Source organism: Scatophagus argus, chromosome 4 (genome assembly GCF_020382885.2).
Source record: "Scatophagus argus isolate fScaArg1 chromosome 4, fScaArg1.pri, whole genome shotgun sequence".
Classification (NCBI taxonomy): domain Eukaryota; kingdom Metazoa; phylum Chordata; class Actinopteri; family Scatophagidae; genus Scatophagus; species Scatophagus argus.
In genome coordinates this window covers 5,964,826-5,980,276 of record NC_058496.1, presented here as the reverse complement: position 1 = coordinate 5,980,276, position 15,451 = coordinate 5,964,826, and the positions used below count along the sequence as shown (strand labels likewise).

The window sequence follows — 15,451 nt, the reverse complement described above, 5'->3', positions numbered from 1 at the left end:
CACTGAGTGTAAAGGCAATGTCCCTGACTGTGCTCCTGGCCACTGATTACTAAAGGGGAGAATATCATTTCAAGACAAATTGGCACACCAGGAACACTGAAGGAAGCCTGCAACAGACATGATATCTCCAACCAACATGCCCAGACAGCAAAGAGGAATATTATTCACAGCCAGAAAATGATCTTAAAACAAACAAACAAAAAATATTACATTAACTGTGGTGTGGTGTGTGTGAGACTGGAAGTTTTGATGCTTCTAGTTCTGATGCAGCAGGGTTTTTGGGCAAAGGATTAAAAATGAGAAAGGAGGGGAGGCTGCAAAAGAGGAAAGAGAGAAGAACGAGCAAGATAACAAGAACAAGAAAGACAGGAAGACACATGCACAGGAGAAGGATGGACTGAGAAAGGCAAAATAGAGAGATGGGGGGAAAAGTACTTGCATATAAAATGTATTTTCTGCCAAGAGTGTGGGGTTATAACCTGTGCACTACCAACCTGATCATTTATTCAATCTAATACATAAATAAACCAGCACACAACAGATCTGCCCCGGGCTTCCTGTGCATCTGAGTGCCAATGGATCCAGTTGGAGCAGTGAAGCAGGTTAAATCTACAGCAGCATGGTGGGCAAGAGTGTGGATGAGTCATCAGCCCAGCAGCCACTTACTGACTTACTTACAGGTGCACATAGATGCACATATAGGCTGCACAGGTTCACAGAGTCACACAAATGGACACAAGACTCAAGGAACTTTTGTGGCTGCACGCGCTCGAACTGACAAATATTTAGTTGTACATGGTTTGAAAGTGTGGGCAGACATGTGCTGTAGTGAAGTGACTTAAAATGAATAGCAGAGCCGCTTGGCATAATGCCAGGAAAAGAGAGTGAGGAGACAGTTAAAGAGAGATGGGCAGGGAACAGGCGATGAAAGGGTGAAAATACTAAAGACAAAATAAAACAACCTTATGCACAACTAAAGTGAGAGGTGGATGTGAGCGGTGGATGAGGCAAGCAGCAGGGGGAGGGAGGGAGAGAGGGAGTGTTGGATGTTCACAGTGAAGGAGAGAGTGGGAGGGAGTTCAGAAGGGAGGCAACAAGGATACACTGTAAAGAGAAGGAGGGGAGAAAGAGCATGTTTATGGAGGAATGTGACAGTGTTCAGTATATGGGAGATGGGATGGACTGATTGCACCATATCAGGTGTTGAAGAGGGGTGAGAGGGGGAACGTAGAGAGATCAGCAGCAACAACAACAACAACAACAACAACAACAACAACAACAAAAGGCAGACATCTCTTTTTCTCTCCACACCAGCAGTACCAGCAAGTATCCGGCTGAAAGTGGTTTGTCCAACAGCTTTGGGAAACAGAGCAGCACCGGCAGTAACTGGGACTGTGTGGGCAGGAAGACAGTAATGGAGGTAAGTCACCTCCAAGCAGACTTGAAGGAAGGTTGTGGCTGTTTGACTGGATGAGAAAGCAGACAAACGATAGAATCAGTCGGGGCTCACAGTCTGGCAACTCCAAACAGGAGTGAGCCTGGGTGGCACTGGCACGTCCCACAGATTTGAGTATGTGTGATTTGCTAAGTGGAGCTGTCCTGATGTGTTTAGCTATGTTTGTATGTAAGTAAGGCACGTGATGTAAACTAGTTTAATTTTAGTGTCACAATGAATTATCTGCTGTTTGTACGTAGTTGAGCACTCTGAATCCAAAGTTTCTAAAGCAGTCCCAAGTTTTTCCTACTTTTAATATGCAGGCTGAATTTCAAAGTTAAATCATCTCTGTGTTTGAGGACACGTCAGCTCTGAATGAAATGCTTTCAACTTATTTTTTTTTCTTTGCAGAAAACTGACAATCATGTTCTTTACTTTCAGCACAGCCCTTACTGAACAAACCATTGCTTTTAAACTGGTGAAATAATAGGGAGCAGTGAGGGGCTTTATTTAAATGTTACGCTATACACAGCAATTCAAGGGAAATAAATGGTATTGTACTCAAAGCCGGTTGTTACAGGTGTTTCAGGCATGAATTAAGTGTGCTCATCTGTATATATCCCACCCTGTGATTCTCTAAAGTAACTGGCTCCGCTGTTTTTAAATATTCTTATGATTCTGCTATGGAATTAATAAAAGGAAGAAATGTGTATGGACAATAACTTGCCCATTGCACAACCTCCTAGTTGCAGCACAATCACACCTGTGTCCAGTAATGTATGTGTTGAGACCTGTGGGGATCATGAATTACTGTTCATTACACCGGTGACAAGGTGAATGGGTAAGTATAGGGCACCTGTGCAGGCATGTTTAGCTTTGATCTGCACTGCAACTTAATGTACAGAGAAAAAAACCACACAGGAGAGAGGAGATCATAAAGAGAGTGTGGAGGATGAAAGTAGCAAAGGCAGCTCTTTTCGCAGCAGAGAACTCCTTTTATTGATGGAAATATGTCAAATATAATTGACATCACATATCTTGTGTATTTTTTACAATTTTTTGTGGGAGTTACTGCAGCTCAGCACTATATCTGTAGCATGTGACAAACCACGGGAGCTGTCATGACCTGCTAAAGAGTACACTTCTTAAAATAACTGTCCCAGATACCCGAATGCAGCATCCCTTTCATGAGTGAAGGCTCTGTGTCATAGAAGTGCAGCATCACCCCCACATCTTTCAGCTCTTGCAGAGTTTTCAACTTTTCAGTATTTAAACGTCCTTTAAATACAATTGTACTACGAGCATCTGCACACAGCAGGCGAGCATCAGCCTTGACTTTTGTAAATTACTGTGACACCACAAGCTGTTCAAAGAACCATGCAGGTTTTCCCTACAGTGAACAATTTAGCATTTCAAGGTCAGAGGGGCTTTTGTTTTGGAGCTGAGCACAGGTATCGCCTGCAGCACATATTTCCAGCTGCTTTTAGAATGATACAGACCCCTGAAAGTGAGCTCATTGTGTCTTCTCTTACTCCCACATTACACCATCCACACACACACACAGCAGATTAGAGGAGGATGGGAGGATGGTTATGCTCTAGAATGACAACCTTATCACTGACTCGTCAGCTTGCTGGGTCAACAGGCCCCAGTGCCAGGAGAGGCCTCATTCTTTTCCTCCTGCCTACACATGTCATCAAACAAAAAATACATAAAGACAGACTTTTAAGGTGTCAGCTGCACTGACTATGTGCAAAATACATGAGAAATGTGTTAAGTGAGGTTGCGTAAAACTTAAAACTGTATCATTCACTGGTAGCACTAAGTTTAAAAATATTTATCTTTCATTTGTATTTGGAACACAACTTTATGACCAGAACAAAAAAAATCTGAAAACTGATGTGACACCCGTAATTGCCAGCATAATGCACTACCCTTATGATTTCTACTTACTGACAACAAGCATGCCTTCCTTACTTAAAGCACAATTATTCTACAAATAATAATCTGACACCACAACAAAGCTTCCATGACAACCCATCAAGTTAAAATAAATCATATTTATGAGGCTGTCACATCATGCATAAATGACACATCCTGTTGAAAATACGTGAGGGGTAATGAAAATGGTAAATATTTGTGGTTCATGGATGGGAGATATCTCAAAATCTCTAAAAAAATACTTGTGCTTGTTACAACACATTTTCCCGTGCTGTTTATAGAGCGAGATAAAAGCCTTAGATGTAAATATTTCATGACTACGGAGCTGGCTGGTGATGTGCTGTATCCAACTGAAGAGAACTCTTTAAAACCATTTCTGGACAGTTCCTGGGCACTGCATAAGTTTGAAGCATTACAGAAAAGTACAGAGACAGATTGTAAGGCAATAATCAATCTTGTTAGGATGGATGCAGCTCAGTAAAGACATATAAAAAGAGATTTCAGATATTTAATTTTAAGACTCCTTAAATTCACAAGCATCAATTCTTATCCTCGTCACAGCACTAAAAGCTCCCATTTAGACTCCATTAAAAATACATTTTCCTCTATACTCCAGCTGCCAAGGTTATGCAAATGCCTGCACTACAGGAGTAGTAGATGGCCAGCCAAGCAAACCCAGTGAGCAAAACAGACAACCTCCTTATCTGTTAAAACCCAGGGAGGTTGATTGTTTAGTTGACCTAATGTCTCATTTGGATGCACATAATAGCATCTGAATGCAATCTAATTTCAACAGGGGGTCCTTCACTAAAAGCTGGCCCCCAGTCAAAGATGTGACCGCATGGCTGCCAAAAGAAGACAGTGGGATCAAATTAATGAGTGATAAATTTTTTACTCACTTTATTCAAGAGAACATGCAGTTCGTAAGCTTTTCTCTGCATCCAAACCAGTCAAACTTTGAACAGAGGAGACACTCACTGTCTGCTGGACAATACCACAGTCACCAATGTATAATGCACCATCGGCTCCACAGAATATAAATATCTCTCTCTCTTTCACACACACATACACTTTCTATGGCTTTCTCATATTGCTGTTGCCTCTCTCTCTGTGCCTGGTACTCCATCTCCTTACTCTGGGGCGGTAATGAGTGTCTGGTATTCTGCTCTTCAACATTGAAGCCCTATTCATGCTCAATCTCCTTTACAATGCACTAAAAGGATTACCCAATTAGCTACTATTGGATGCCACCCTGTGTGTGTGTGTGTGTATGTGTGTGTGCATGTGCCTGCATGCTTGGTCAGTAGACAGATGCGTTAGCAGTGAAAGTGAAAGATAGATGTCTGTCTGTACCCCACACTTCATTCCCAGTTGATGTTCTGCTGGAGGCCACATTACTCATCCCCACAATTCAGCCACAGTGAGTAAGACACAAGATGTGGAATTGAGTCTGTGAGTGATTGAGTGTGTGGGGGGAAGGTGGTGGGGGGTGGAGGGGGACAGAGACTGGAGGGGCAGAGACAGGCCACAGAGGACAACAGAAGAAGAGACAGAGTATTCATTCCCTGAAAATATACATTCAGATGTCATATGCGAGATGTTGTTTCTTCTCCTCACTTTAATTTGTGAGTTTAATTTTCACCGCGTCATGCCTGGGATAATGGGAAATGTCTGCTTCATTACATGTGAATCATCAGTTACGTTGCGTGAACCACAGATCGATTCCGGTTATCTAACGGGTCACATCACCCTGGAGGCAATGTGTTCAGCGTGCAGTTAGAGGATCGAACAACATAATAACGACTGATTTAGACTGATGTCTCCTCCAGGATTAAAGGTACACATGTTTTTTGACTCTTAATTTTAGCTGCTGTTCTGTTTTGGTTTATGCCTATTTTCTAAAACTGCATTTATTTCAAGCAAACCACTACCTTTACACAACACAAGTGCTGCCTCTGAAGTCACAGTCTGATGTAACTTATGTTTGTCCTCTTATGGGGGTTGTGGAAACGATAACATCACTTTAGTATCTTTTTGCGTTTGACAGGTTGCTCCTCAGCAGTCGACTGCTAGCGTGAGCATTTGAAGTCAGACGTAGCCTCCAGCACTTGAACATACCACACTGGAGGCATTTGCAAAACAAACTGCTTTTTAAGTCTACAAAATGCTGCATTGGCATTAGTCAAAACTATTGGGTTTCTGTAAGATATAACAAAGATATTTACCTTTTTGAATAATTAAATACAAATAAAAAAAAAAAGGATGGATTGGAGGACGTTAGAGAGGAACTCCACCAGTTTTACACATGAAGATTGGTTTACTCATTGTGGAAAATACTCTGGTGTTTTCTGCTATGCTTTGTTTTTTGGTTTTGAGTCCACGTGCCATGTTCCATGTGTGTCTTGTGTTTCCATGTATCAGGTTCAAGGTTTTTGTCATGTCCTGTTTTATTTTGAAGGTGTCACTTCCCTTGTGTGTCCTGCTTTGCTTTTGGTTTTCCTGATTGCTTTCTCCCTCCTAATGTGTGTCACCTGTGTCTTATTGTCTTGTCTATTTAGTCCTCGTGTTCCCAGTCACCTTTGTCAGAGTGCTGTTTTGTCTTCATGATACCAAGCCAGGATTTTCTAGTCTCGTCATGCCATGATAATGCCACAGTCTTTTGTTGATCCATATCCACAGTAAGTGTGTGCTTTTTTTGAGTTTTGCTTAAATAAATTAAGACCATTGTTTGGACCTCTGCCTTGCCTGCCTGTCCGTTTTTCACTCTGCATCGGGGTTCAGCTTTTTCTGCGTCAGCCACGATGCCCCATTTGTGACGCTAAAAGTGTTTGAGTTCAAAAGACATTAGCGTGGAGGACAAGGTGCTTCTGAGTTGCATTATGGAAAGTGTTTATGGAGCTTCACCTGTATGAGGGACCAAACATCAGGACATTTGTGCGTCTGCTGCTTAAATATTGATCACTGGCAGGATTCTCTCACAGGTCCTCCAACTTTATGTTTAACTATCAGCAACATAACCTTAAATTCCAAAAATCTTTACAGTGAATGGGTTAAAACATGTGAAAACACTGGACTGATCCTTTAGAGTTTCAAACGCGTGTTACAGATGAGAAGTGTCTCAGCAGATTGGGCCTTCGAATAAAGAGTCTCAAGACAGCACACATAAACAGAGAACAATAAGCTCTCTGAGTCTGACCTAAAAAAACAGACACACTGAACTAGATAGATTACACATGCATCTGTTAGAAATTACCATAAAGACAGTGAGAATTAAAGTGATGCCATCTGGCACCGTGGCAGTGCAGAAGTACAGTGAGAGAATGGAGAAGAGTTTCATGGTCATTGTGGCACAGGTATAAATCCTGGACCTTTATAGCAACACTGCTGCCTTCCGCTGGCTGCGGTAATGGATTGGCTATGCTCACGGTGTGTATCTATGGGTGACTGTGTCCCTGCTTGTGTATGCGGGCGGGGTGTATTGTCAACTGGTCTTGGGCAGGACGGGGCTTTGTGTCAGGCAGGTCAGCTGGGGCTCGAACGCTAGCCTGACACACACCACCCCCTGTCTACACAGACGCACACAGTGCACACACTCTTTTGTGCAGACACAGAAAAAATATGCAGCCAATCAGATATGAGATTTGATGCACACACACGCACACACACACACTCTCAGTCCCCCATCCCATCCCATCTCACCAAAGGTCTTAAATCACACTTTCCACCCGAAAAGCCGCGAGGTCAAAACATTTGTACCGCTTATTAAACTTTGCAGCAATGGGGCAATAAAAAGATTGTCAAATCACTTCAATATTTGCATTGAATAGGAGTGAAATTGACCAATTCCCTAAAGCAAGTGAGTGAGAACATAAAAGTGAAATGGTGGGATCATTGTCCAGACAAAACTGGCTTGGGGGGACTAATCGAGGAACAATGGAAGTGAGCTGAAAGGATGAGTGAGCAGTGCTGCTGTACAAGATCTACAGAGACGCTTGTATATTATTTTAGAAAGTTTCATACAGTATGATGTAATATGATGGAAACTGCAAGTGTGTCTGCACATGCTGAAAGATCACAATATAGGGTTTTGCCACTTCCTGCAGTTTGTTATTAGTTCATTTAAAAAAAACAGATGTCTATTGATTTTTGTGTGATGATATCAGTGAATCAGTAGTGCTGTCCATGGACATGTGGCGATGCTGTCTGTTTTCTTCACATTAAGAGAACGTATACTTTCACTTGTGACAAGAATGGGGTGTAGGATTTATACGTTTTGTCAGCAGCGGAGCTTAGGGGCCATATCTTTTCTGTCGTTGTTGTTTGTTCATTTGGAACACAGTGGCTCGTGTATTTTCCTGTCGTGATGTGTGATTGTATTTCATCCACAAGGTGTTTTGTCAACAGTGTGTACTCTGTGGGATGCTGAACGCTCGACTGCATTGCACTCCAGCAACGAGACTGTGTGAAAGTGTGTGTGTGTGCGTGCGGATGTGTAAAGGTGTGTGTGAGGGAGTGAGTCTGTGTGTGTACATCTGAACAAACAGCATAAAGGCAGGATGGTGGTAAATCACTATAAAACTGAGGCTCTCCAGCCCTCTCATTGTGAGGACTAGTCATTTATTTAACACTCAAATATGGTCCTGGGCTGTTTGGCGAGAATACATCAACCGGCACACAAGAGTCCAAACAAAGAGCGGCACACTTCAACAGACAAAGAGTGAAAAGAGTGAGGCCAAGCGCCTTTTTTTTCTCCTTCAGATGAAGTGTTGTTTGTCCAGGGTGGGTGCAGGGCACCGACTGGGACGGATGGAGGGAGGGACTGATGGGAGAAGGGAGGGGTATGTGTATGTGTTGGGGAGGGGGGTTATTACACAGTGAAATGATGCACAGAGGGTGTCTGTGGGTGATAGTGAGGAGAGGATGGGGGTACGAGGGGGGTGCAAAAGATCTTTTGTGAAGGCTGGGAGTTAATCACTTGAGCGGCACACGCCAGATCTATGGGAGCACATGTCGTACACCGCCTCCCCTGGGGGCAGTGGGAGGTCCCGCAACACACACACACACACACATCACAGCTGAATTTACATGTCAGTTATAATGCAAAGCTGGGTACAGGCTGAGTAGAAAAGCAGAGGACCCACCCCCTCCACAGAACAGTTAGGAAACCCTCCTGGCTGTAGTAATAGCGTGAGGTTTGCATTTGCTGCTGGTTCATTCAAGGGAATACACACACATCACACACATGTCTACCTGTTCACTTTCTCCACGACTCTGCAGGGGCCTTGCTAGAGATGGATGCTTAGTTTGACCTGGCAGTAAGTAAAATCTATTGTTTCATTACTTTAGTCCCATGTCTGTGGTGGATGCTGGTATCTTAGAGTGATAGTGAAGGCTGGAGTTAAGATTCAGCAACAGACATCCAGACACATTAGGACAGAGGCGTAGTCACAGTCGTGTCAGAGACTGTTTACATCAGTGGCACAGCGGGCTGCTTTGCTTTGTGCTATTGCACGTACAAATTTAACATCATATACCATGACTCAACATTTTTCAATGGCTGTTTACTTGGTAGAACATGATTTGAATTTCATCCCGAGTGGAACAGAAAATCAAAACTGAAGCTGTAATGGAAGACCTCCAAGTGACTTTTGGATTCTTTCATGAGGGCTTCCTACAGTTTAGTATCATCTTTCCTCTCTTCTCTTCACCTTAAATAGACTATAACTCTGAGCTTTTTATTCCGCCATTGCAACCACTAAACCTTTGCTTCTTCCTTTGGTATGCATGCTACTCTGTCTCACTGGCTGTCGGTCTCTGATGCCCCTATTATTCTGCCCATCATGAAACATTTATTTTGTATTTGCCTCATCTAGCTTATTATTTTCTGGACGATGAAAAGTGACAGCCTTGATCATTGCTACTGCCTTCATTCAGTGCTTTCCTCTTCAAACACGCTCATCAAACACCTCAGAAAAATGACAGTGACAGCTATGTGTATCGTTACAAACAGCACTATGCGACCAGTAATTATGGATTAGCCTCAAGCCAAATGCAATATAAGCTAATAAGTGACTTATGGCAGGCCATTAGCCCCATGCTTTGTTTGTGTGTCGATTATAAAATGCTTAAAGACTGAGGAGCAGGTGGTTAGGGGAGCTCACAGGCCTGGTCAGCCAGCATGGAGCCCAAGTCACTACTGAGGAGAGTTTTCCCTTGTGGGTTAGAGATCATAAAGCAACATCTGTAGTCTGGTTGTCTTAAAAAGGGAGATGGAGATAACAAATAGAGACCACCAGTGGTAACTCTGTCAATACAAAATCTTCGTTTTATAAGTGAAAATGTTGAAAACACAAACATTCCAGCCAGTCACATTATTAAACCTTAATATTTCTGTGTGTTCTGACTATATAGGCTTCTATAGTGAAATACAATAGCAAATGCAAAATCGCTGTATAGCGTTCTTCAGATGGCAGCACCAGCCAAGGTTTGAGTAGGCAGTATGTAGTATAATTGGCAGTTGGTAAGAGGAAGGGCACCCAAAGGGCTATTTGTCAAATTCAACGGCTGAGCCATAAATTTAGACACACAAAGCCAGGCAGAGAGCCAGAAAGAACTTTTTTTCCACACTTTGTTTGTTTTCCAAGTGTTAACACACCTGCTTCACCACTGCATGTCTGAACTGAACAGGGAACAATGAAATTACACAAAAAAAACTGATAAGCGTCAGAGAAAATGATGACTTTGAGCTGCTCCTTCATTTAAAAAAAAAACTTCTGTTTAAGGCTCAACATCTACATTCTCTGTGTTTGATATGCATTAACCCTTTGTTTGTCTTGCAGACGAAGCCACTGGCAGTACCTCTCTGGGGTCATGAGTTGTGTCTTCCCTTCACTTCTGTGTAACTTGGCCACCTGGACTTCTGACACGCCCTCTGCTCACCTATGCCTGCAGGATCATGGGTAGTGTCAGCAGCCTCATCAACGACAACAGCCTCAACAGCAAACACTGCAAGGCATCTGACTATAGGCTAAAAAAGGGGACAAACCATCACAGAAAGAGTGGAGGCTGTAGCCTTGACGGGTTACTTAAGTGTGGATTCACTCAGGGCTCCTCGTCGTCCACTCATCCTTCTCACGGCCTGTCCCACTCCCGATCGGGACGAAGTGAAGATTTTTTTTACATCAAAGTAAGCTAAATGATATAAAAACTGGTGTTTTCATTCCTCAGAAATATGCTGCACAATTATTACAATTCACTTACAAAATTAAAATGTGAAAATGTTTAACCTGGTCCATGTAAGGTGAGCCATAAACCGAGGTCAGTGCAGCACAGAGGAGGATCGATGGAAGATCATGCAGGTGGACAGAAGAGAGACGGGGAATCAGCTGGGCGACTGCAACCAAAACTGATACTCCTGTCGGGAACAATGACTGAGAGGGTGAGCAAAGTGCCCATTATTTCTTTTCTCGTACTTTACCTTAAGTATATGATTAGATTTTAAAGGAACAGTTCAACATTTTTGGAAACATCTTGAGTTACGTGAAAAGATTAATGACAAACTCAGCCTGTAAGATGAATACTGTATATAGGTGGAGCCATCTGATGGTTAGCTTGGCTTAGCATAAAGACTGGAAACAGGCTCTTGCAAAATATTTCTAACTCTAAAGCTCATTAATTAACATGTCATTTGTCTATACTTAACAAAAGCCATAATCCAAATAAATAAATAAATAAATTTTGCAGTTTTACAAGGGGTGAAGTGCCAAACTACTACATGTTAACAGTATCAATCTTCTCATTTAACTCTCAGTAAGAGAGCAAATGAACTTATTTCTAAAAATGTGCAAGGATATCTTCTGAAAAGTAATTAGGTTTAGATTTTACCTGAGATGTCCATTTAATGTCCATTTTCATACTTTCATGTAATGTAGCCTTGTGCTTTACTTTTCTGGAGGAGTTGCTATGGTTACTCTTACAACCATTAAGAAGTCATACTGCATAACTGCAACAGACTTTGAAAATCTCACAGCGAAGCTGAGGATAAAACTTGCACAGCAGGTAGTGTAATTGGTAGCAGCCATTGCTCATAACCTGTGCTGAACCTTCCCAGCTTATTAATCACCCCCTCCCAGATTAATGACCTTAGAATGCCTTGATCTTCTCAGAGAAGTCATTTCTGTGCCAAGAATACATAGGCAAACTCAGTCGCCTTCAATAGACCTTTATTCCCCAGGGCTGGGGGGGGGGGCAACTTTAAAAGAGACAGAGCAGAGACTAAGAGAGAAAAGAGAGGAAAGGATCGAGGGCCAAAGAGAGTATGAGGGATAGAAAGAAAGAAAGAAAAGAAAAAAAGGGAATGGCATCCCAGTCATGAAGTCAGTGAGAAGGAATGCTGAGCTCACAGGCTTTACCTCTTACACTTCAGCAGTAGCTCATATTATTAATATCACAGAGAAGGGCTATTCATCTTCCCGCAGACAGCACATGGTGGGAGAGATGTGAGATGCAGAGGGGAAAATAGGAGCACAGAAAGGAGGGGAGGTATGGTGCTGCTTGTGACATTCTTGGACAGCACAGATGGGGCATGTGGAGTATAGTAAGTTCATCTACGAAATGAGTTTTCTCTGACAGTCTAGAGAATTTTACTTGCAACTACAGCTGTGTGGCTTTCAAATTGTCAGCTTGTAGCGTAGCTATTCTGCACACTTCACTGGTTCTATTTCTAATGTGAAAAGACGTGATTGGAAAAAATCTATCCCTTTCATTTGTACAGACGTCCAGCATGTGACAATATTTATCTCTGTGAAAGCCAGTCATTATGATTTTCAGGTTCCTGAAGGCAACCCATCCTTGGCTCTTTGTACTTCCATAACAGTACAAGAGGACTCGCTCTTTTGTGATGTTGTCAGCTACGATGAGTCACCGAATGCAAAAAACAAAACAAAACAGGGAAGAGCACCCCTGACTATGTGTCATTTCACTATTCCAGACCTCTGCTGAGAAGTCATTGGTACGTTCCGCTGCCTTCAAGCCTGTGATTCCCAGGAGTACATCCTCCACAGTGACAGGCCACAACAGCTTGGACCACATCCTCTGTCCTCTGGAGAAAGCAAGGAGTCAGGACAATAAACACAAGCAAGACACCTTCTCAGGTCTTTATCTAGACTATACTGATTAAAATTAGACTCTTCAATGTTGAATGACAAAATAAAGTGAAATAAAATGCCATCTCTTTTCCTGTCAGGGACTCTATCTGACTCTGGGCGTAACTCTATGTCTAGCCTGCCCACCCACAGCACCAGTGGCAGCCTAAGTGCTTCCACAGGCCCTGTCAGTCACAGTGATGGCGGCTCGGCTCCAGCAAACAGCCTCAGCAAGGGAGCACAACCCAATTTCCCTCCATGGGTCAACGGGAATAGCACTAACCTTGACTGTAGCTACAGGGCTGGTTTAAACAGTGGGGGGTTGGCATCTAAGGCAAACGAGGATGCTGGCTCCCCACTTCCTGCAGATAAGCCAAGCCCTTTCTCTGAAACATCAGGTGGGATTCGGTCCCCCATTACTACAGATGAATTACTAATTGAACGCTTGGAGCAGAGGCTGCTGGAGAGAGAGACTGAACTGCAAGAGCTACAGGTACCAACAGAACATTACTTCTCATCAGTAGTAGACCGTGCAACTGTCTGACACAGTCTTACTGAAATGTCTTTACCTGTCAATAGGTGAGTTTTGAGGAGAAGGAAGCAGATACCTGCCACCTTTTTGATGAAAGACAAAGGTACTGTGCTGAGGAGATGGAGGGGCTGAAGCAGCGATGCTCCACAAAGCTACGGCAAGCATCCCAAATGGCTGCAAAAACCCAGCAAGCACTCCAGCTGCAGGTCAAGCAACTCCAGGTCAGCCTGTCTCCTCTTTTTATTCCTGTTTCAACATCATAAAAAACAACCCTTCTACCTTTCCAATGAATTAATTAAGATACAGAGACAGAAAGTGCTAGCAGATGCTTAGAAATTCCTCACCTTGCGCACTTGGATGAATAAGTGGGCTGAAAAATAAATTCTTTGTGCAGGCAGAGAGGGAGAGGCTTCAGGAGGATGTCTCAAAGATAACCCGAGAGAAGGATCTTGTTGAGCTAAGACTGAGGTCTTATGAGACAGAGAACACAAAGCTTTCTCCGACACTTGAGGAAACTCAATGGGAGGTGAGTCGTGACTCATATGTGTTATATGCTGTATGTTTCAAACCCTGTAGCATAAATTACAACCTGGTGCAATCTTGAGGTCTTCCGTTGAGGTTTGGGAACATAATATATGCATACAATTGTTCATAAAGTAATACAGTTGTACATGATGCTGCTGGAGAGAAATAAATCAAAATAAAAACATCTCCTGCAGTTGCCAGTGTGCGATACACGCATACACAATATTTACTGTGACTGTTACATCTTCACAAATGTCTCTGTCCAAATGTAGGTTTGTCAGAAGACAGGGGAGATCTCACTCCTGAAGCAGCAACTGAGAGACTGCCAGGCAGACATCAGCCACAAGCTGAATGAGATCGTCAGCCTCAGGGCAGCAGTGAAGGAAAACACTGCAAAGGCGGAGATGCTTGAGAGACAAAATAAAGAGCACGAGGACAAGCTCCGCTCTCGCACCATAGAGGTTGAGGTTAGTCTGTTCATGATTTAATGGCAGTTCACTCTACAATGGAATTCAAATAAGGACATGTGAACAAAGTGCCCACGCAGTGCTTCTAAGATGAAAGAACCTCTAGTTAGGAAGGATATCTGCTTATGTGCTACCCTCAGCAGTGACCTTCACACTGTTTTCAAAGTCCATGTGTGAGCAGACATATAATCACAGGCCTATTTTACATTTTTAATTCAGGTGTGCCAAAACGAACTCCACCGCAAGAAGAACGAAGCTGATTTGCTGCGAGAGAAAGTGGGCAAACTGGAGACAGACATTCAGGGAATGAAACAGGATCTGGCTGTGGCCAAAGAGCAGAGGCTGCAGCACAGTCTGCAACTTGAGGCCCACGCCCAGACTCAGGCCTTAGACAGACTGATCCAAGGCACAGACCCCTCCGTCCAGAGCCGGGAGGAGGAGAACAGTGGACACATCTCCACAGAATCACTCCAGAGGGAAGTGGAGAGACTGAAGCGGCAGCTCAGGGAGGAGAAGGAGGCGCAGGAGAGGCTGGCCAACAGCTTTGAGCAGGAGAGGCAAACATGGAACAAGGAGAAAGGCAGGGTCATCAAGTACCAGAAGCAGCTGCAGATCAACTACCTGCAGATGCACAAGAAAAACCAGGACCTGGAGAGGATTCTGAAGGAGCTGACTGCTGAACTGGAGAGCCGGACAGAGCTTGGCATGGACATCAACTACAGCTCAGGGTTACAAACATATGACGACGTTATTGCCACAGAGATTTGACAGGACAGCTAACGAACACTGAACAAAAGAGAACTGGGCACTTGACGGTTTATTATTTATGATAGTGTAGTGACACCAGGCCATCATTCACCTCTACTTAGTGTTTTACAAGGGTTATTTAATAGAATGTCAATAATCTAATGTATTTTGTGTCCAGGTCACAAAAAACAACAAAATTAAAAATAGTTTTTTTGATGACCCTGTTAGCACTTGTTCAAAGGTAAATACTAAGTTATCTATTGAGAATGAGAATATTTTTTTATTTCTTTTTATGCCGTACAACAGGATGACTCATCATTCAAATTATGCATGATTTAACACTCCATTCATTAGCTGTTAATTGATACAGGCCACACAACAGCTGATTTATCTGTTTCATGATTAATGTCTGATGGTGACACATGATGAGCATGATAGTGGCTTAGCATCTGCCCCTTTCAGCATGGGGAAATGGCAGTGATATATCATCTATTGTGAGTCTGCGTTCCCTAAGCCTTCATTCACTTTGCCCTGTGTATCCACGTTAGCGTATGCTCCCCCCACTGTCCATTCTTAAAAGGAGGTGTGTGCATGGAAAACAGTCACCTCAGAACAATACGAAGCTCTGATGATGTGAATATTTCTTATATACACACACAGA

At 43.1% G+C, this 15,451-nt stretch overlaps 1 protein-coding gene across 3 annotated transcripts; it reads left to right on the top strand.

The window, feature by feature from the left end:
* Window positions 1-5,928: 5,928 nt before the first annotated feature.
* lzts1 (leucine zipper, putative tumor suppressor 1) lies at window positions 5,929-15,009 on the top strand. 3 transcript variants are annotated; one of them, XM_046387094.1, is made up of 9 exons: window positions 5,929-6,054; window positions 10,216-10,562; window positions 10,677-10,814; window positions 12,366-12,528; window positions 12,621-13,012; window positions 13,099-13,272; window positions 13,446-13,577; window positions 13,849-14,043; window positions 14,263-15,009. In XM_046387094.1, the coding sequence occupies exons 2-9, from the start codon at window positions 10,332-10,334 to the stop codon at window positions 14,809-14,811; spliced, it is 1,974 nt and encodes a 657-aa protein (XP_046243050.1). In that variant the 5' UTR covers window positions 5,929-6,054; window positions 10,216-10,331; the 3' UTR covers window positions 14,812-15,009. The 3 variants fall into 3 exon arrangements, with proteins under 3 accessions (XP_046243050.1, XP_046243049.1, XP_046243051.1); XM_046387093.1 differs by having other exon boundaries at window positions 5,964-6,054; window positions 10,328-10,562; XM_046387095.1 differs by lacking the exon at window positions 5,929-6,054 and adding an exon at window positions 8,571-8,691.
* Window positions 15,010-15,451: the final 442 nt, after the last annotated feature.

Coding starts and splice junctions, on each gene's coding strand:
- lzts1 (XM_046387093.1), top strand. CDS start 6,017: ATGATAATGCCACAGTCTTTTGTTGATCCATATCCACA. Junction 6,055..10,327: donor TTTGTTGATCCATATCCACA/GTAAGTGTGTGC, acceptor CTATGCCTGCAG/GATCATGGGTAGTGTCAGCA. Junction 12,529..12,620: donor CAAGCAAGACACCTTCTCAG/GTCTTTATCTAG, acceptor TTTTCCTGTCAG/GGACTCTATCTGACTCTGGG.